The following is a 23,290-nucleotide window of genomic DNA, read 5'->3' as shown; positions in this document are numbered from 1 at the left end:
CTGTTGCTCTGCTGTGCCTCTTTCATAAATACTACTATAACTCATGGTCCAGCCGCTTGCCGCTTGAAACTCCTTCTCGCACATCTACTCGACTTCATAATCACCTTAGTTTCGGGTGTATTTTTGGTCTCACACAGTCATTCAATAACTCTGCGTTATCGCGCGCACTCGCGCTATGGAATAGCCTTCCAAATAATATTGTCTCAATAAATGATCCTGCCAAATTTCGTAAACATTTGGAACTTCACATGTTCGCTTCTCTGTATTGTACGACTTTGTATTGTATTCGCCTTTGTATCGTTTTTGCACTTTGTCTTCCATTGTATTCCTTCGAATTTGTATGTATTTTTCCAATGTTTACCAGTGTTCCTTTTTTCTAATGTACAAACTTTTTTGTTGCTCTTACTATGTAGTTCCCTTTCTTGCGTTAAATATTCGTCATTTTTCTGTAACCCCCCCCCCCCCTGATCAATGCTCCTCCGAGCCTGTAGGGTAAACTGAATAAATAAATATATAAATAAATAAACCAAGATAGGCTATGTTTGCCCTCAGGCATGATAAAGACTCTTTTTTTTTGGCTATCTTGTTCAGCTTCACTCGTTCGTTGTACCAATTCCATACGCTATCTATTCTAAATTTCTACAGCGTTCATTTATTGCTTAACAGTGAATGAACAGTGCTTTCCACCTTTTGCCTTACCTTCTCTTGACCTCTAGTGTGTCAGAAACAGTGAAAAGAAATTAAAGAAATGTAAATAAGGAAGAAAACTAATATTTACCAAGTATAAAACTATCTGTCCAATTTTGTCTCACCAGCATTTGTTAAATCTCCTATTGGGGCTTGGCGATTCATAATGGGCAGTAGACGTAGCATATCGCGGAATATTACAAAAGACGTGACAGGCACTAACAGCTCCAGATGCGATCGGTGAGTCTGCTCTTACCAAATCGAACGTAGAGTGAGCCCCGCACCCCTGTCCGCTGGTTCACTATTGGTATTGATGATGGGTTCACGGTATTTGGCTTCAGATTTGGAGTTGGAGCTTTTGCATATCGAAAACAAAGTAAGACTGCACAAATAGTCAGATGAAAAGTGTGAAGCATATATAGTGATCTTGTAGTTCTTGAAGCACTAGTGGCAAAATGATACTGCCAAATAGTGCTACATCCTGCGAACATCTTTCGCATTTAATAGAGCAGGTGACCACGAAATGCAGAGAGAGGAGCTGTATTACCTTTGAAGACTGGGCATATCTTCCAAACGCCGAGGCCGCCAATGCTGAGGAACTGCCCGAGAGACGTCTCGAGGAAAAAGGTTGGAATACCCGCCAGGAACAGTGTCAGCAGGTATGGAACCAGGAATGCTCCTGGGAACAGTATACACTTGCTGTTACACCAATGAGGTAAGTAGAAGGGTTTAGATTGGGCAACGAGCGTACGTAATAACTGCAACATATCTGGCTCATCAGTAAAACACGATGCGCTTGGTAAAAATCGAGGCAACCCGAGAGGTCCGAAATAAAAACACCTAAAACAATCTAGGCATAGCTCATAACTGCGTTATTACAGAGATAGCTAATTAAACCCCACCAAACGCATCAATGTAAAGCCAGTCAAGCACACCCATTCAATGCAGACATGAAGAACTGCAAAAATTAAATAACAGTGCTAATTATTCCGAGCTGCACGATAAGCAACTGCTATCTTTCCTTGCACCTGGATATATTTATTTCTTAATGTGATTTTTCCGAAAGCACAGATTTCCGTTTTGATTTTCCATTGCCAGGGATCTTAAAACCATGAACGGGTGACTGAAACAAAAATCGGCAATGAATAGATAGTTACACAGTCATGTCTTTGTTCAAATTAGTATTATATTTGGTCATCGTGCGGCTAACACTGAAGTTTAATAGAACATGCAGGTTGGCTAGTTGTTACTGCATAACTTGAGGCAGAGCCCAAAAAACAGGATGACAACAGAAGGGAACGAACGAAGACACAGCTCGACTAACAAACGAATTTGTATTGCACATGGTTGCCATGTATATACCATTGAACAACAGGAAGAAAAAAGCGGCAGTCGCACCTAGATTTGTTTCCGGCAATATTATCCACCATAGGGCGCTACCGCGATAGGAAGATGATTTCTTTTTTTTTTTTACAGCGACACAGATGGACAACTTACACAGTTATCGTTCCTGAAAATTTAAAATGCCTCGATTGCCTCTCTAGTCCCATGATCTAGGTTCCTTGATAACACTTGTGATTTGTCAGACAAGGGTTTACAGCCACAACGCGAACAGTGTGCGGCTATTCTTCACCAGATTATTATTTTTCGAATGTTCCCGTAAGCGATCATTGAGGCACCTTCCGGTCTGAAGAATGTATTCCTTCCCGCAGTCTAACAGAATTCGGTACACCACTCCTTCCATGCAAGGAAAACAACCGCTTTTCGGTTTTTGTGTGTTTTTTATTGCAGTTACGGCGCCTCTTTGTACTATCGTTAACTCTCCTGAACAAACCAGACAATTTCAAAGGGGCTGAAAAGGCAACGTCAACGACAACACGATTGCCAATTTTCTTCATATTATAACGGTTTTCTTCATATTATCACAAGCGAAATATACAAACCCAGATCAAGTAACTAGGGAGATCATCGAAGCATTCTATATGATCCCAAACGATAACTCGGTAAATTGCCCATCTGTGTCGCTGTAAAAAAAAATCACGTTCCTATAGCGACAGGAGCCTATGGTGGGTAATTTTGCCGGAAAGAAATCTATGTGCGACAGTGGCTTTTTTAATAATAATAATAATATTTGGGGTTTTACGTGCCAAAACCACTTTCTGATTATGAGGCACGCCGTAGTGGAGGACTCCGGAAATTTTGACCACCTGGGGTTCTTTAACGTGCACCTAAATCTAAGCACACGGGTGTTTTCGCATTTCGCCCCCATCGAAATGCGGCCGCCGTGGCCGGGATTCGATCCCGCGACCTCGTGCTCAGCAGCCCAAAGTGGCTTTTTTTCTTCCAGTTGTGCGGTGGTATATATATGGTAACCAAGTGCAATAAAAATCCGTTTGTTAGTAGCGCTGTGCCACTGTGAAGTCACTAACACGTCGTCTAGATTGCCCTTCCCACCACCATGGCCATATCCCAGCGACTTAAAAGAACGTTTCTACGTGTGTCTAATGAAGTAAGTTAGCTAAAAGCGCATGAAGCTTAGAAATTGCTTTATGATTTTTCGTTACCCGCCAGAACGTTCATCATAGTTAATAACGCTGCATAATATTCTGCAATTGAATTGATGCAGAAATAAAAATTGCCTCGTCTCTGCTCAAATGCCTCCCAGGGAGGCTTCACAAACTTTGACGACTTGTAAATCATAGTTCTCGCTGGAACAGGTACACTCATGAGCAATGACTAGCCTCTTTCTTCGAGAAAGCAAGCGCATATACAAGGTGCCAATAAAACACACCACGCCGCAAGCATTGGAATCCAGTTTAGCTGTCGTGCATTGTGCTGCTGACCAATTCCTCGACGACGACTGCTGGGCATTATGAAGTACCGCACGAAACTTGAGTAGCTACTGTGAGCTGTGACCTGTCAAACAAGTCTACAGGGGAGGCGCCCCGAATTTCAGAGCGCAGCTCTAAAGCGCTCGTTCCTGCGGCGTGCGTCGTGATTGTTGTTCGCGGCAGCGGCGTAACCGACCGAACGAGCACAGCGAAAGATAAACGCTAACGCGGAGCGCAGCGAGGGATGAAACACGCGAGGAGGAAAGCGGAGAAAAGGGCGCAGCGGAACCATGAGGCGGAAAGCGCAGGATGGCGAAAGCATGCGAAGTGTAGCGCGGCGACAATGGCTACGACATGGCGCCAGAGCAGCGCACGTCGTCTGTACGGTCTGTAGGCACCGGCTGCTGTGATTCGCGCCCACGTGTGACCCACTCGCTACGTCTGCAATTTAGCGACGCAGTCGCGCCGTGCTTCGCTCTCTTTGAAACGTGCCGCACGGCACAGATTGTCTGCGCCAGCCAATGTATCGCGAAATGAAAAGAGGCATAGAGCGCCGCTCACTTTTCGCTTCAGGGAGTATCGGTGATTTTTTTTCCGATTTCCAGCTTAAACAAGCTCCACCAATATACCAGCATGGGAACGCAAAAGAGTTCGGTCCCACCAGAACGTTTCTGCTGAGAAAGACTGATTGAAGCTCCCACTAATCGTCTCGCAGTCCACTTGAGGGTAAATTGGCTGATAGCAGCAGTGCACTGGTGGTACAAGGTCAGCTTAGATGCACTCCTGTAGAAAGGCCTGCAGAACTCCTGGCGTATTGATTTGCGAGCGTGGCGAATCATTCTTGACAACTCAAGTAAAGTTCACAGCGATTTCTTTAGGGCGCTTGCTATTTTTACACTTGCTAATTCTCTTGCTGTTCTGCAAGGCACTAAATCTATTACCAGTAAATGAGCTTTACCCTATAATGTTAAATAAACGCTATAGATTGGAAGTGAAAAATGACAGTTCATTTCTTACTGAATTGTCAGGACTGTGCCGGCTTCAGCAAGCCCGTACATTGAGAATGCGTGAGTTTTGGAAGGTGCCTAGAACACGTAGAAAGTACGGCACTCAGATGTTAAAATACCAGATACCTGTGCTGCTTAATAATTCAGAGTTCCAAATATAACACAGTGCCACACCTAATTGTCTAATTAGCTCCGCTGTGACGTCCTATTTTCCGGAGCTTTTGCTTTCGCAACAGAATGTGTAATCTCGTGCAATATTCATGTACTCATTTGAACCTGTCGTGTGTTCAAGCGTATTCATTTTTCATTTTAGTATTTCTTTTTACATAATGATTTGTTCTTATGCTTCCTTTACTCGTATTGAGGACAATAGCAGCTGATTTAATACCGTACAAAAAAAAACCTCACTTCTGTACACTGTCCGATTTATTTATGTTGGCGTGCTGTATTTGTTATGCGACTTGTCTGCCAGTACTCGGGGGTGCAGGCCTCGTCAAGCCTGATGGGTGGCTTTTTGTCTGTACCCACCAAGTGTCTTTAATACTGAAATAAAAAGATTGATTGATTGATTGAGGTCCCTATGCGACTTGCAGACGAAGATCACTAAGTTTTCAAAGCGAACTTTTCCTTGCCCCTTCCTTCGACCTTTCCACTGCTGCTGCTGCTATCGCTACCTTGCACGTTGCGATGCGAGGAGTGGTTCAGGGCTCGTATATGCATCGCAGGAGCGTGGCAAAGACTAAAGCCGACGCGAGAAACTTTTCACCTTTCAAATGAAGGTCATCACAATGTCCTCTCGCGTTTCCTAAGCGTCGCTCCGGTACGCTCCGGACGGCTGTAATTATCCTTTACCCCTAAAGAACCCTGTAGAAAGTAGGGGCGCTATAACGTAAAACTATTCCAAACTTTTCTATTCCAATTCTGCAATCAGCCCACCGCAATTGGTCAAAAACTGTTTTAAACCATCCCCATTTTACCTGTTTGCCACGTGACATCACAAAAACCACGATAGCTCCCCATTTGATATGACGTTTACACACTGATTACGCATGATTTGACCGAACAAAAAAAAATAGTTATTTCTGATTCGGCGCCTTTTGACCATTAGCCCTCGGCTATTGGTCAAAAGTTTTCGGGCTGCACCCATTTCACCTGCCTGTCACGCGACGCGACAAAACCTCATAAACTCACTGCGTCAAAGTGACGTGTACGCGTTAAAGCCGAACAAAACTGAATTTTCTTCTGAATGGCCGCAGGTTGCCCCGTTCCGAAACGAATAAAAGATGGCTGCCGCCGATCGCTCAGGCACTGACTACTCGCACCTGCCAGAAAGCACGGCTTTATTTTCGTGCAATAAATCTTTTCGTGGGGCCGTGTGACGTTTTCGAGCACTTTCGGCACGTTTACGACCTCACAGTGCCAACTATTCTTTGCTGAGGATCCGTTTTAGCGGCATTCTTAACCTTCCGTTGCATGCTGCCGCGATTTTTGACCAGCGACCTCAAGCTAAGTAAGGGAAAGTGGACCAAACGCAGACGCCGCCACCACCCTCTTCATCCGGTTATGGATTTTTACTGCAGTGGCTCGGCCCCATCGAACCCCTCTCCAATTGAGCGTGCTCCTCACCTCTTGTCAGCCAATTACATAAGGCAAGCCACTGAGTGTAGGCAATGTTATTCATTTTTCAACTAAAGAAAAGTGACCTCCCATAAACGAGGAGAGCATTTCATTGGTCTGTTCGGACAAGCCTGCGGATGACCGTCCAATGCTTGCGTCGGCGGTTACGCAAATTTGTCGTCAGAAGATTGGAATAAAAACATATTGAAATAGTTTTACGTTATACGGCCCTTGGTACACAAACATTGAGACATTGCCTACCATCCGGCGTCTAACGGACTGGTAGAACGTTCTTATTGTCAGGTTAAACCTACCGTAGTGTGTTCAGATAATGCCATGTCATGGACAAAAGTAGAGGTTACGCCATACCGGCTGATTCATACTTCGACGACAGCCTGTGCCACTGTTTCTGCGGTAGTTTTGGTAGGCGGAACAGCTTCGGGCCAACTAGTAAAACGGTCGACGTACGTTAATATGTATCTATGCACTTGCACAGCAGGCAAAGGGCAAACGATATCTCTGTGGATATGGCTGAAGCGGGCATCAGGACGTGGAAGACTTTCTACTGGGCTGACTATGTGTCAAAACACTTTAGTTTGTTGGCATTTAAAACAACCTCGCGTCCAGCTCCGAGCATTAGCTTTTATACGGGGCCAGACATATTTGGAACTTACCAGGCATTGCGACGCTTTCGTTCCCGGGTGTGAAAGGGAGTGTAGGGCTTCAACAACAGTTCGGAAAAAAGCTGGTGGCACATATGGAAGATAGCGGTTGTTTGAAGTATTACAGATAATAGGAACGCCACTACCAGGCATTAAAGAATCTTCAGGAACCAGTGAAGTACCAGTGGCGCGGAGTTTGCGCAGATCGTTATCATCACGCTGTGCTGCGGGTAAGCGTGTGAAATCCCCGTGGTGTGAAATCTCTCTACATCTGGGGACGGAGGTCGAGTCGACGTGCAGCCGAGATAGTGCATCGGCCACTGTGTTGCGCTTGCAGTTGACATGACGAATGTCGCTGGTAAACTCAGATATGTACGCCAGGTGTCCAAGCTCACGAGGAGTACACGGGGTGCTGTTTGAATTGAGGACGTACGTTAGGGGCACGTGATCTGTGCCTATGAAGAACTGATGACATTCGAGGTAATGGCGTGAGTGCTTGACGGAAAGGTATGTAGCCAGAACTCGGGCCCAGAAGTGCTATAGCGCCGCTTTTGTGGTGCCATCATAGAGAAAAAATAGACAGGCTGTCAAGTGCTGGCGACAAACTGTTGGAAGGCAGCAAAAACAGCTACATCCGAAGCTTCAAGCATGATGAAAGTGAGGCTGTTGTGTACAGGATGAACAAGGAGTGTCGCCTTTGCGAGTTGCGCTTCCATGTTTTCGAAAGGTGTGGTTGCTGCGACTGTCCAAGGGAAAGGAACACTTGGTCTCATGTGGCCACCGAACAAGTCATGAAGTGGCTGCAAGATGGTGGCGCAGCGTGGCAGGAACCTGCGTTAATAATTTATGAGTCCTAAATACTCCCGAAATTTCCTCACTTTTGTCGGTCGTTGAAATGCGGAACTGGCACTGACACGACTGGATAGTGGGCGGATACCGTGACGATCGGCGCGATGGCCAAGTAAATCTAACTTTGAGACGCCGAGTTCGCTCTTTGTGGCGTTGGGAACGAGATCGTACTGCCGCAGTGGCGTGAAAAGATGGCGGAGGTGACTCTAGTGTTCGGACGTACTGCAGCTGAAGGCAATGAGATCATCTCAATCGAAGGAACACGAGAGGCGGCGAAGTACTTAATCCACAAAACGCTGAAATGTCTGAGCTGCGTTACGGAGTCCAAACGGCACACGGAGGCACTCGAATATGCCAAAAGGAGTGAGGATAGCAGTCTTCTGTATGTCTGATGGCTACACAAGGATCTGGTGATACGATTTTATCAAATCAATTTTACTCAAGGTTCTACAGCCATAGAGTGCGGCAGGGAAATTTTGTATATGTGTAATCGGGTATCGGTCTCCGATCACCACATTTTTGGGGTGCCATGTGGAGTGCTGAGGTCCAAATGCTAGATGAGGGCCGCACAAAATGAAGTTCGCGCATGTGCTCAAATTCCTAGTGAGCAACCTTGAGGCGGCGTTGTGCTGGCGACGAGATCGTGCGACCAGTGGGCCTTTCGTGAGGATATGGTCTGTTACTTTATGTTCGACAGGTGTGTCAGTGAAGTGCGCAAGGAAAAGGACAGGAAATTCCGCAACAACTGCTCACCAGGGCCACAGAATCCTGGAGTGCATGTGGAGAAGCTGCAGTGATGTGGAACATGCGACAAGATGTCTTGGACACTAGAGTGGGTTTCGGTGTTGATGAGGCGATGTTCTCTGATGTCAACGAGCAACTTGAATTGCCACAAAAAGTCTGCGCCTGTAATGGGAACTCGGACGTCGGCTACAAGAAAACACCAGAAAAATTTCCGTTTCAGTCCAATGTCCAGAGTGACTGATTATTGACCTAAGTTTTAAAAGTGGAGCCATTGATGGCGGTGAGCAAAGGCGTAGCATGGTCACGTCGGCGATGCTCTGATAACGCACGCAGAATAACAAATTTTGGCGCCGGTGTCTATGAGGTAGCGCAGGCGTGGAATACGTGGAAGAAACGGCTGGTCCCGGGACCGACAACGCTAGCCGTCCTCAGTGCAAGGCCCGGTAGCTTCCTGCGAAACTGCGAGGTGGACGGCACTATCTAGCGCGGGTACCGTAACCAGCGTGGTAACAACAGATTTAAGACGACCGCGGCGAGGAAAGATAGACCCGGCTATCGTGCCCTTAAATGGAGGCTCGGGTAATTAAAGAGGAGCTTGTGGACGAAATACAGCCAACTCACTTAGAAGCTTGTCGACCTGTCGCGCGAGGTTTGCATTCTACACAATAATGTGCTCAAGATGGTCATCAAGAGATGGCGTGTAAGCGGCAACAACGTGACCACGGCGGACTGCAGCGATGCCTAGGAGGCCAACTTCCATAATTCTGTCTGCCTTTTCAGCTAAAGCATCGAACGAGTCGGTGAACGATACATTTTGAACCATGCGTACCTGGCGAGGCAGTCGTTGAAGAAACACCTCTCTGGAAATGGCAGTGTCCGCCGACGTTTAGTCGTTGCCAACAAACTGACGCCTGCAGCGAAGCTATTGAGTTGCTTTTTGCTGGCCAAATTCTTTCGTGGTGAGCAGAAGCTGCGTCCAACGTTGGTCAGATTCTGTCGTGCGGCGCAGAAGCGCAGCCTTTTAGGCGTCGTACAGATTTTCGTCAGGTGGCATCAGAAGGATGTCACCAATGACGGAGGTGTTCGAAGTTGTTAGAGCGCCGATAACGCAGTCGAACATTGACTGCTGGGAGGTAATAAAATTTTGCCGGAAACGACACTCGATGGTGGCAAACCAAAGGTGGCCACCAGGTCTGGTGGCCAATAGTCCAGAAGATTGACGGTTGCAACATCATAAGCTGCCGAGAAAGCGGTGGCGTCTTGTGGAAGCCACATAACTTGCCTCTTTGAATGAAGAGCGGTGCAGAGGATTCCAAGTGCGCGGTGCCTATGTAAGAAGCTGCAGTTCGAAAGCGTCCGAGGTCAGCACTTGTCGGTTGTGGAGTCACGCATATAGCCGCACTACATAGTAATATGTATTTTGACACTCGATCACACTGACGAACACGTGGCGATCGGGGAACCAGCGGCACACCATGCGCGTCCAGCTTCCTCCGAATATTATTCCTTCGAGCCGATGCACAAAAAGTAGTAGACGCTGCAATCTCTTATGCCGTCTTATGCCGTAATAAGTACATGTTCCCTATTAAAATTAATCTGGTAATTTTGCATCTCTGTTCATGTCGCCAACTTTTATCGGGCGCTGCTGCACATACCTTCCTGAAAAACGCCTACGTCCTCTGAAAAAAAAAAGCGTTACGCATAATCTACAACTTATCCTGCTATCATGTGACTGCGCTGCTCTGCGGAATGACTGATGTTCCAAACATTTTTATACTCCTTAATTACGGCGAGCTTTACGATGCAGACAAGGATTAAAAAAAGTCGCAGTTTCGCCCGAAAGGCGAAGCATTGATTGTGCTAGCAAATTAGCAGAAACCTACACGAAGTGAGCATACTACTGTTATCGCTACTATAAACTTGTAAACATTCCTTCACCAACTGAATTAACAGCCATGGTTTCAGTGCACACAGGCAATCATAAACACATCAAACTCGATGAGCGCAGACAATCGCTGTCAAAACGCTGACCTGAGCAAGCATGGCAGCAGCAGCGAGCAAAGTGACCTGCCTGCTGTCTACCGCTTGAATGCAAACAGCGCGCACAAAGGTATGAGCCATCTGCAGCAATCAAAATAGGGCATGTACGACCACGCGCTGCTGCCTAAAGGACTGCGGTGTTGCTGGCGGAGTGGAAGCCTACCTCTCCCTCCGTGGTACCTCAACACTTCCCTCCGTATAACGCGCGAGATTAAGCCGTGATCTTCAGTTTCACTCGCCCCGGTCGCGAAATTGAATGAATGAATGAATGAATGAATGAACGAACGAACGGTTGATTTCTGTAGATACATACAGAAAAACGAAGCGAATCTACAGGCTATTCAGCCTCATGGGGCTTCGCCACGAGGTGACATAAGAGACATGAGTACACAGGAAACGGCAATTTAGCAAACAGTGCTATTCAATGCACCGTGACACAAATATAAGAAGCAGCGAAAATATGTACACATATACAATACAAAATTAAATTGGCAACAACATCTGTGCGTGCAACGTGTATATAGAGAAAGAAAAGAAAAAAGTAATAAAAGACATGAAAAACCAGGCTTATAAACTAAGAGATTTGGAAGCATTGCATGTATGATTTGCGTGAGCATACACATAAGCCAGCAGACGCCAATAGTGACGCATACAAGGTAGCAGCGACTGCCTACATTAGCCCATTCACAAAGAGTTCTTTGACGTCGTGTTTGAATTTTGTTAGTGAGCGGTAAAAATGTATGTTTTTTCACCGACGAAATTTAGAAGCAGAGGCACGCAATATTTATTCAGTGCTCTACCATACCGTGTCCTTGCAACAGGTAGCTGAAGTCGTTGCTTACGCAGTGAATACTTGGTCGTAGTGTCATGTGTTGGAGAAAAGTGAAGTTTGTTTTCGTGAACGTAAAGTACTAGTTTAACATTGTAGACTTGTCTCGCTTTGAGTATACAGTCTTTTGTGAACAGACGACTGCTAGACATTTCCCTATGGTCGCCGTAATAGTTTTTTGAATGGGCGGAGCAATATTTTTGTATAAATTGTAATTTGTAGAAGTTCTTTTCAGTTGTACGCCATGCAAGCCTGCTATAGGACAAGCACGAGTAAAAAAGATTGTGAGATATTTCTCTGCCTCAGCCAAAGTGGTACGAATGTACTTAAATTAAATATGCACCCAAGAGGCTTGCTGAGTTGTGACGTTAGTCTGTCGACATGAGCGTTCCAGAACATAGTTTCTTCGAACCATACTCCAAGAAATTCTTGCGTTTCAACATGCTGCAGCTCCTGGTTCGTAAAGATGACTTTAATGTTTTCCATGCACGGCTTGTTGGTAGGCTTAAATACTATGCACTTAGTCCTTGCTACACTAAGCGTGAGCTTATTTTGCAGCAGTCATTTCTCCAATTATCGTAGGCAGTCACTTAACAAAACCTCAAGGTGTGTGAGTGATCTAGCTGTAAAAAACATCTATTAGTATCATCTGCGTAAATGATCAGCTCAGGGGAGATTACGATGTCGCAAAGATGAATGATATAAAATTAATCAAGAAGAGTGGCCCTAGGATTGAGCCGTGAGGTACCCCAATATTTTCAATGTTCATACGAGAGACCTCATTGCCCAGCTTAATATATTTTTTGTATTGTGGAGGTAAATTATTATTAGTTCTGATGCCACTACTCTTATACCATAATTCTACAACTTTGCAAATAGAATGTCATGTTTTGTCGAGTCAAAAGCACTTTTCAAGTCACTGAATGGACCTATAGTGTACGATCTGTCTTCCACATTCTCAAGCATTTCTCCTTTTGTATGTAATGGAGCCGACTCTTTTGACTCGCATTTCTCGAACCCGTAGTGTGCTTCACTGGTGGTGTGGTGCTGTTTGAAAAGGTGCTCACTTCTAGTACGTATGACCCCTTCAAAAACTTTTCAAAGGACCTGTAAACTCGTAATCGGTCGGTAGTTCGATAGCATATCCTAAGCAGCCCCTTTGTATTGGGCAAACGCGGGCTGCTTTGAGATTGGAAGGTGCCAGTTTCCCACACACAGTTCAACATACATGAAATGGCATGCGAGGTCAGTGGCGCCACGTATTTTAGAGGGCTGGATTTTATTTAATCAGCGCCAGAAGACATCATCACGGACCTTACTAATTAGTTTTTCAACTTCATAAGGAGTTTCAGGGGTGAAAAACAGTGAGTATGGTAGAGGCATTCGCACCGCAACAGGCGGATCAGTTCCACCTCAGGTTCCATTCATGTCGTCACCAGTGTTGACAAAATATTCATTCATCGCTGTTGGTGCTTCGGTATCTGTTTGATCGTCCGCAAAAGCAGTGATACCAATATGAGCTTTTATTTTATTTTCAGTTAGAGTATTTTTCTCATGCCACATTTTCCTTGGGTTATCGTAAATTTTTTCAAACATGCGATCATAAGAGGAAATCTTACCTTTCTTGAAGTCGGTGCTTAGCTTCTTGCGGTAACTTTCGAATTCCTTGAGAGGTGATACATTGCGAGATTTAACGAAAGCGTGCTACATTTTTTTTCTTGTACTCTGTCATATAATACGCCGCTTATCCGTGGCTCGCATTTCTGTTTCTTCCGTGAGGACTTGTATGTAATAGGAGAGGCACGTTCATAAGTGGCCTTCAGTATTTGAAGAAAAAGATTGTAAGCTCGGTTTGTATTGCTTTCTCAGCACAGTATATCCCAATATATCACAGTATATCTACGCAACTTAAGCGCGAGAACGGTCTAACGCTAATTTGTTTATCTTGCGATAACTTTCGATGCCTTGATTTCTTATTTGTGTTCCAGAAATGAGAAGAGAGAAAAAATAGGCAGGTGATCGCTCACATAAAATGATAGCAGGGCCGAGTGATCTTTTCCGTTTGGAATATTTGTGACCCTAACATGAAGTAGCGACGAGCTCTTCTCCGATGTGCGACTCGTCTCGGTCGTCGTGCTTGCGCATACGTAAGAATCTAAACTTCACTGGGGTTGTTTGGAACTGGGAGAATCACCCAGCACGTTAATGTTTACGTCGCAAATTACTAAGAACAGCAGGCACATGGAGTCTAACTTTTGTAAGAGAGTATCAATATACTTAAAGAATCTTGCTTTTTACCAGTTGGTGCCCGATAAACCACCACAACAACAATTTTCTTAATCTTGACCACAGAGCACTCTACGCGCGACTAAATGCCCGTAACGTAACTTAATATTTCATGATTAAGTTTTTTTCTGACATATGGCGATGCCATCGCCGTGACTACAAGGACGTGCTAAACCGTATAACCCGCAAAGCTTGGTGGAACGTTCCTTGGAGTTAACCAGGTTTCAGAGGAAGTTAGCACTTGAAATTTTCGTGCCAAATATTTTTTTTCGATAGTCACGATTTTACTTTTCGTTCCTAATTCTTGGAGTGCTTATTGGACGACGCTAAATGGTATGCAGACTTTGGGTAACCAGTTTCTTGAAGCCATTGATGTCACAGTACTGGCTGATTTTTCCATCCACTGTGAGATTAAAAACACTACGAGTAGTGTATGCATTTGATTAATTATGTTGTAATTTTTGCGATATATGCGTGCTCGCCAATTGTGAGCACCTCAGATATCTCCGGTTTCCGCGGAAGAATCTTCCACCAGTTGTGCACACGAACTTCGAGTTAGCTTTAGCAATTGCTGCACCGAGCAGAAGCCTAGCATGTTTAATAAAGTTCTCATACACGTACATGGGCTGTGATGATCTGAAACCTATATTTTTAGCCGACGGCGTTTTCTTTCTCCTTTTCGTTCAAAAAAGCATTCCCTTTGCCGCGTCGGACGAGACGAACAACGTTAGCATTATTCTGCAAATAGACATTATGTCACACGATGGCAAGATTTGCTTCCCAATAGCTCTGCCGAGTTCCTTTGCAATTTTATTGGGGGTGCATTTTATATTCAATCTATCCACGCCAGTGTGCTGCTCGAGTTCGTCAACTTTTTATTTCAGTTTCTTGTTTTCCATTTCAAGCTGCCTGTTTGTTTACTGGCTTCTTTGAGCTAGTAGTTGCACCACAGCCCAACGCCGTCCCCCTCCCTCTGATCCCTGCGCGGCCTCTCGCGCGACTTCCTCGCGCGCGCGCCAGATTGTGCTGCCGTCGCGGCTCCCTTCACGTGCCTTCACTGGCATATACCTCACAGGGCACGCGGCGACAGTGTTATCGCCCTTGGGTTTTATGTGCAACATCACGGTGACGGTGGCGGCAACTGGCAAAAACGCGGCTGGAGTGTCTACATAACTGCTGTCGCAATAAAACAATATTTCAACCCTGATTGATGTAGAATTCACAGAATAAGCTTCCATATCTCCTCTGCGCCCTAAAAAAACGCTTGGGAGAACATCTCACGCAAATTATCGTGCCCACATGTTAGAAAATACCTTTGTTTTAAACAGTATAGCGCAGAATGGTATTCATACTACTTCCTGAAGCACGTCTGCGTTCACGTGTTTTACACAGGTTTTTTTTAGCTGCCAGAAATGTTAAAATTGCACAAATGGAAATCACGGCAATGTTAGGTTTGCCATTCTATTGTACGGGTTGGCAGTCTAAAGACACACAGCAATTTCCGTACTTCCGTGCGCTATTTCCGAAGTCACGGTAATCAACTTTATCATTATCAACACTAGGTGGCTACATCAAATGAGCACTTTGGCGCCCGTCCTCGACACTACTTATCCCTACGATCAAATTTCGAATAGCGGAGTTGATGTGGGAGCTACGCGAACAATTAGTTCCCATTGGCAGGCTTCTTGAAACCGGAACTGGCTGGAAAAGGAGAGTCTGTGTTGTCGATGTCGCCTCCCCCTCCCCGCCTTTGTTCACGTCTCCGAGGTCACCGCCGGTCTGGCCCCGCGAGGAGCTTGCGTTATATCCTTGCTGTCTCCAGCGTTGGCCAAGCGCTTCAATGCCGGCTGGCATTGAACCACCAAGATCCATAGAGCAACATCCTGTGACGTCTACGAAAACGCTCACTGCCGAAGTTACTGATATCCATCCTCAGTGAACCGTCGTCGTCTTCGTATCTTGCGCCTCAACACGTGACGCAACCATGCTATTCGCGCCTTGTGACTTCTTCGTCCGTCGCCGTTCCCTTCTGTTGCCCTTTGCAGTCATAGCACTCAGTTCTGGCCGTGGTATCATGTATGTGCGTGTCTGTGTGCAATGTGTCTTTCCTGCCAATTGCTATACATCGCGGAGAATGCCTCGGTCGCGCTCAAACAGTGGGCTCCTCAATGCTCCTCAGCGTCCCTCGCCGCGTTCGACAGTGCGACACCGCCATTGGAGTGCTTGCATCCGTCAATCTCTGGTGACCTTACAGCCCCACAAGGCACGCAACTTGTCAGCCTGCTAAGCGAACTTATCATCTCTTTCGACTGCCATCAACATTCTTCCGCCGCATCTTGCATAGCATCGACACCGTTTCGAATGCCCCACTCCGGCAGCGCCCTTACCGTATCTCAGCTTCTAAACGCTATGTCATCGACAAACACGTGAGCGATATGCTTCGGCGTGGCGTGATTAAGCCGTCCCATAGCCCGTGAGCTTCGGACATCACCCTCGCATAGAAGAAACATGGTTCTATTCGCTTCTGCGTTGATTAAAGACGTCTTAACAAAATTACACGCGAAGTCTTATATCCCCTACCGATAGACGATGCTCTTGAATGCAATGTCCCTGTTCTTCTGTTTGGATTGGATTGGAGGTCCGGATATTGGCAAGTACACATGGCAGAGGCTGGCCACTCAACAGGCTTCGCCACGTCAGACGGATTATACGAATTTATTGCAATGCCATTCGGCCTATGTAATGCGCCTTCTACATTCGAGCGTATTATGGTCAGTATCTTGTGGGGGGGGGGGAGTGGCACTAACGACCCATCTCCAGCGACTGAGCGAGGTGTTAAGCTCTGTTACTAAAGCGGGCCTGCAGTTTAATATAAAAAATGCTTCTTTGCTGCTTGCGAGCTTACCATCTTAAGTCACGTAGTATACAAAGTAGGCTCCGGGAAAACTTCGTACAGAACCGCAGCTCCCAAAGCCTATCACCCTCAAGACACTACGCAGTTTCGTGGGCTTCTGCTCCTATTTTCGCCGCTTTATGGGAAACTTCGTTAAGATAATCGTCCCTTTGAGTCAAATGCTGGCCAGAGACCACTACCTCTGCGCCTGATCGAAAGCATGCGATGAGGCGTTTACGAACCTACGGTGATACGCACCTCCCCTCCTACTCTGCGACATTTGACCCCAGTGACCCAGTTCAAGTCCGCACAGATTCTACTGTGGTCGGCCATGGGGCGGCCCTCGCCTCACGTGGTCTTGAGGAATACGTCCTTGCTTATGCTCGCCGCACGCTCACAAAGAAGAAGCTAAACTATTGTTATACAGAAAAGTAGTGTTTAGCCATACGCAGGGCATTTACGAAATATTGGCACGTGTACTTGTATGTCTCTATCGGGCGACCGCGTTTCGCCGCCTAACAAATATGATCGCACAGCGCAGGACGCGCCTGCATGTATCGTAAGCTTCTCGAAATTTTCCTATGGTTCTACTCGCTGTCTGGTTTTACGGAACCTTGTGTTATCTGATTTCATCGCGTGACGAGAATGATGTAGAACTTTGTGAAAGACACGTGGATCCCAGCGATTAGTCTGGAACGTTCGAGGACTGATGTATAAAAGCCGACGCGCTTGACCCCCTGATCAGATTTTGACGATCGCCGACTGTGTTCGCCGTTGTCGCCGTTCTTTAAGTGTAGCCTGTTTTGTGGGCATAGGTTCGCCCAATAAAAGTTAGTTTCGTCTTTCACAGTATTGCTGTGTTCGTTATACGTCACTACCACGTGACAATATTGAGCTTATTTATGCGGCCGCACATCGAATGTAGTGTCACACCACCACCCACTGTGCTGGCTCTCCTCATTGAAAGACCCCTGAGGCCGCCTCGCACGCTGGGCGCTCATTTTGTAAGAGTACGACATCAGGATTGTGTGCGTCCCAGGACGCAGGCTCACCGATGCCGACGCTCTCTCCTGCTCGCCAATTGTGTCTGACGTACACAGTCTTTGTGCACTCAGTTTTCTCCTGCCAGAACTTGTCATCGATGACATGTGCTCTGAGCAAACAAAGAACCGTGGATTTCATCGCTTTTGGAGCTTCTAGCTGACCCTGCAACTGCTCCGGCTTCTGAGACTCTAAGAAGGCAGGCGCACCACTTTGTTGTTCACGATCAACTCCTATATCGCCGCAACTATCTCCCTGAGGGTCGGCAATGGCTCCTAGTAATACCGCGCCATCTTTGGGCGAATTTGTGCGCATCATTTCACACTGATGCCCTATGTGCACACGGTGGCGTGTTAAAGACCTACACCTACCTTCGGACTCCAGTATTACTGGCCTGGCACGAACAAGTTTGTTCGCAAATACGTCTGATGGTGCCTCGGCAGCAAGCGCCGAAACTCGGCCCTTAATTCGGCTGCTGCACCTTTACAGTCGCTTACTTGTCCATCTCGTCCTTTCGATCGGGCAGGAACCGACCGTTATGGTCCACTTCCTTGCACCGATGCTGGCAAACGCTGGATTATCGTTGCAGTGAATCGTCTTACACGCTATGAAGAAACTGCTGCACTCCCATCTGCAACTGCTGGATATCCAACTGAAAATATTTCACAAACAAAAGAATGCCTCCATAACATCACTGATGAGGTCAGAGGGTAGCGGGAGAGGGCGCGCAGCCGAGGGAAGGAGGCTTGCCGCAAAGCACTCCTTTCCCACTTCGCATGCAAGCGGGTTGTGTTCGTGCTCTCTTGCAGCTCCGCTGGCCGCTCGGTGACATTTGCCAAATTGCGGAGCAGAACCCGCTGAAGTCTGCCGCGTTTACCTTGGAAGCTCGTACTCATGTTTAAAGCATAGGGACAGCGCTCGTACAAACCAGTGCGAAACAATTATAATGAAAATTATTTATATACCAAACCGTCGTTAACTACCAATATTCGCAGCTAATAGATTACATTTCGTCATTTCCTGAAAGTGCTCCCTTTGCAATTCCTAACTTGTGGTTAAGTTTACGGCTACAGTTCTATTAGTCCACAGATATAGAGGTGGGTAGTACAAGTAAAATAACTTCCTGGCACCATCAATCAATAAAATTGCTCTTGTGTTACGAAGCAAAGCTGGCCGATTTCTCAGTCAGCCAAAACACAGCAAAATTTAAAGTTAGACCTTTTGATTTTAATTCACACATTCCTTAGAGCAAAAAGACTGACTTCCGCGCATTGCGAAAGTGTCAATTTGTTCATTCACAACTGAAATTTGTACGTATTGAGCAAACATAGATAACATAAGATCCAAACCAATGCGATAATTAACCACCACAGGCTGAGTACCCTGATCTTGAATATCACGTATGTTATGACGGCGACACATTTTGTGACTTACAGAAAGAAGGCATAGTACAATAGAAGTATTTCATTGACTGTATGAGAAGTAAGGACCCACAGAATTTTAAATTGGCGACGTGCATTGGATGAACAGGAAGTAGCCCATAATTGCTCTCATTATTTTAACTACATGTCGAATGAGGGAGCATATTTCTACGGCATTTACGAGCTCATATAATCTGCCTGCCATCATGCTTTGCATCATATTCATAATGTATACAGAAAAGCACGGCGAGTACTAGGACAACTAGTTTGACACGACAGAAACGCAAGGAACCAACCGTTCATAAATAAACTCTTAACAGCACTCTTCATCGCAAGGGGGATTTCCAGTTCTTATTTAATTAGCCTGAAATAATCGATACTTTTATTACTGGTACTATTAGGCACACCCGCCGTGGTTGCTCAGTGGCTATGGTGTTAGGCTGCTGACCACAAGGCCGCGGGATCGAATCCCGGCCACGGCGGCCGCATTTCGATGGGGCCGAAATGCCAAAACACCCGTGTACTTAGATTTACGTGCACGTTAAGGAACCCCAGGTGGTAGAAATTTCCGGTGTCCTCCACTACGGCATGCCTCATAATCAGAAAGTGGTTTTGGAACGTAAAACCCCGTAATTTAATTTAACATTAGGCACATTTTCCGGCAAAACAAATCATGTTGAGCGTCGTCTATAATACAGGTACTTAAAGAGGTTCATACACTGAAGCTGAGCTTAAACCAAGCATGATTGAGCAACAAAAACAAACACCCATTCAAGACCTTCACTACAAGCATTTCACCGACAGCAGATGGGCTACCATAATTGCGAATGGATCAAGCGACGCCGCTCCTAGTAAGTCCACACTCATGCAAAATGAATAGCTGCTCATGCAAAATGAATACGTGCTCAAAAAGTAAAGTGAAATACTTGTGCTCACTAGCTGTCAATAATAAACCTGAAAAAGCGTCGCAGAAATGGAATTCCCGATGTTAGAACACCACAGAGCCATGCACCACATGTGAAGCCATGATTGAACCATCTTTGTCTAATGCTTGGTTGACCTGGTTTCTTGCGTCTTCCGTTTGTTGCACGCTTGATCAAGCTGCTCTGTCTTATCTTTACTATCTTCATACTTGGGACGACAACCGAAGCAGATTACAAAGCGCGATTCGACTTGTGGTATCACTGAGCAAGTGGCAAGGGTGAACGGATTTAAGCTCGGCAGACACACAAAGGCAACCATGCCTCGCCCGATGTAAAGTTCAGACAAAGGGAAATAAAAAAAAGCATGTGCGGCGACGCCTCGGAGCGCGCATGTTCCTTGAAACCTAAACTAGCACTCGCCTTCCGGTGGTTGGTAAAAGTATTCATCAGTGAGAAGCATCATTATCCTCAACCTGCTTTATGTCCACTGCAAGACGACGGCCTCTCTCTACGATCTCCCATTACCCCTGTCCTGCGCCAACCGATTCCAATTAGCGCCCACGCATTTGCTAATTTCATCACTACACCTTGTCTTCTGCCGTCCTCAGCTGTGTTTCCCTTCTCTTCGTACCCATTCCGTAACCGTAATTGTACTACGGTTATCTATGCGGCGCATTACATGACCTGCGCGGCTCCATTTTTTTTCTCCTAATGTCAATTAGAATATTTGCTAGACCCGTTTGCTCTCTCATCCAAACCGCTATCTTTCTGTCTCTTAACGTTATGTCTAGCAGACTTCGTTCTATCGCTCTTTGCGCGGTGCTTAACATGTTCTCAAGTTTCTTTGTGAGTCTCCATCAGCCAGGCGCATCAACAGCGATTTACGCATGAGGCCGGTTCTAACTGCTCACAGGCTTCTGACTGCTGCACCGTGTTCGACTTCTCGCTTGCTTACTCTGTCAATAGACACCTTGACAATTCATTTATTTATTTGTTGACTGCAGCAAGACCAGAAGAAGACAAAATGACGAAGGCGGCCTACGTTGCGGTGAACGGTCGCACAGCGAAACCTCGTGCATGCATTTCGTGTTTTTTTGCAACGAACTTTCTAAGAGAGCACCCGGATCCTACGCGAGTGAAACGACGCATGCGCCATGGCGTGATGGTGCGCGTGGGTGCGTGACGGAACTTCAAACTCTTAACCACTGTCGCAGCACGATTAAAATCATAGTTCTCGCTGCATATTAAATCACTGAAATGTGAGACACTGCATTTACATCACTAAACGAACCACCCTCGCTCTTTGAGAAAGTAGCTGTAGAAAACTCATGCGTAGAATGATATTTTCAGCCAGCACAAAGTTTAATCTACACGACAAACATTTAGGTGGGCCACATGCTGCTCCTATTCCGCGGTTACGGTGTTCTTGAGCCAAGATATAGGTTTTCTTGAGGCATGAAAAATTTACCAGAGCTGCGCACCAACGTGAGATCGACCCGCAGTATGCATGTAAATTTGGCCCATTCTTGTATTCGCAGGACGCAGTCTTCTGCGGCAATAAGCCACATAATCTAGATATTAACTATGTACACTAGGTCATTGATGCACGTGGTGTTGGACAGATCGCGACGCCCCTATCATGGCTGCGAAAACAGGTGGCTGGTCCTTGCCTAATATCCAGTACACCTTCACTATAAATGTACAATAACAAGGTCCACAATTGGGTATTTGTGGCTAAGAAAGTAAAAACCACGCAATATTTAGAAAACCGGAAAACCCTTTTGTTCACTTCTTGTAGCCAATTGCTCATACACTCTTCACGCTCATGATTTTTGCATAAACACGGCAAATATGCAGTTTTGTTTAGTGTCTTGACGGTCGCTTTATTTGAGATATTCAAAGAATTCCCTCCAAAATCTTAAAATTTACTAATAAGGGATCCCGCTTCTCGTTCACATGTATTAAACCAGTGCGCCAGTAATAAGTTACATTTATCAAGGCGAAATATGATGCAACGCATTTGGTATATTAAATACTATGTGATACAACAAGCGTTCACTAATAGTAAACGAACAGAAGCCAATAAGATAAGTCAATGGTGAATTTTCAGAGACAAGGATGATCTAACATACGGCGAAATTCTAGTCGGCGCTACCGATGCCCAAGTTCCTGGCGTTTAAGGCGTTCCTTGTATCCGTTCTACGCAGTTTAACGCAACCATTGCTGTCTCTCGAGCCTTGTCATCCTGCGCACTCACCAACGATAAGCCCAGCACCATGGAGCCTACGTCTTAAAGCCCAAATGAACTTTACTGGCGTAGTCACTTCGGCGTTGCGCTGCTGAGCTCGAGTGTGCGAGATGAAATCGCGTCCGCGGCGGCCGCCGCATTCAATAGGGCAACATGCAAAATAAAGAAGCCTGTTCATTGGGTACAGGATAGAAATTCACAGGTAGTCAAAATCGTTCCAGTGTCCCCCATGACGGTGTGCGTCATAATCAGAGCCTGGTTTTGGCACGTACAGTTTCAGTGTTTAATTTTGTTATTAAATCATCCAGGAGAACAGCGTAGAAATCTGAGAAGGACTAAATCTAGTATTCACAAACGAACCTCGACTCGACCCTCCACTCGAAATGGTCCTTGAGGGCTGTTTTTCATTTCACAAATCGCCGTCCACTCGAAACTCGCATTGAGTGAAGGAAATCTGGAGCGTTTCACTCGAGAATCTCAAGGTAGCCCCGCAGCTATCTTGAATTGCTCCTAGAGGGAAGTAAGTGCGTAAACATGCCTAGTATGTGATTCGTCGCTCGCCTCGTCGGCTTTTTCCTATGGACGCCAGTTGCCTCCGTGGCTTTTCTTTACGTAACGATGCTGCGCATTTTCAAGGGCTTTATTTTAGGGACCGGTGCAATCATCTGGAGTGCTTCAGCAACGGAATTATTCGACTGCTGCGCCGAGACACATCGGCCGCCCTGTCAAGAAGACTGCGAGATAGTGCAGCGACTGTCACCTTACTCCGTGCATGAGCCAGTTGATGACCTGCATACAAACATTCTTCGTGCGTTTGCTCCAGAACTTCTATCGGCGTCAGTTAATTCACGTGTTTCTCGCGGCTGATAGTACAAAGCCGCATCAGTTCAAGCACGGCGCGATGCATAACTGCTACAGACTTCGAATCTATGAAAAGAAAACAACTACGAAGATTCCTGCCATTTGTGTGCTCGATTGCGGGATGGGGAGCTGGCTGTGCGAGCACTGGCAGTCGTCCCGTCCACGCGGTTTACACTCGAGTAGATCGTCACTGACGACGCTAGTCCAAGGCAGGCGAAGCATAGTCCAGCAATACGGGCTTCTCAGTAAATGAGCAGGTACGCTCACTTTAATTTTTGAAATTTTATTTAATTTCATGCAGGTGCTTGCGGTAGCGCTCTAGGACACTTCCCCTTCCGCCTCCAGCGTCAA

General features: G+C 46.1%; 1 protein-coding gene across 1 annotated transcript in view; it reads right to left on the bottom strand.

Annotated features, from left to right (window-relative positions):
• The window catches only part of Gat (sodium- and chloride-dependent GABA transporter), a 583,447-nt gene that overhangs the window by 260,791 nt on the left and 299,366 nt on the right, over nucleotides 1-23,290 (bottom strand). The window contains exon 2 of the mRNA XM_075670790.1: nucleotides 1,235-1,366. Within this exon, the coding sequence (XP_075526905.1) occupies nucleotides 1,235-1,366 (132 nt within the window). The remainder of the gene's footprint in view (nucleotides 1-1,234; nucleotides 1,367-23,290) is intronic.

Source organism: Dermacentor variabilis, chromosome 9 (genome assembly GCF_050947875.1).
Source record: "Dermacentor variabilis isolate Ectoservices chromosome 9, ASM5094787v1, whole genome shotgun sequence".
Classification (NCBI taxonomy): Eukaryota; Metazoa; Arthropoda; class Arachnida; order Ixodida; family Ixodidae; genus Dermacentor; species Dermacentor variabilis.
This window is presented reverse-complemented; position numbering and strand designations above follow the sequence as displayed.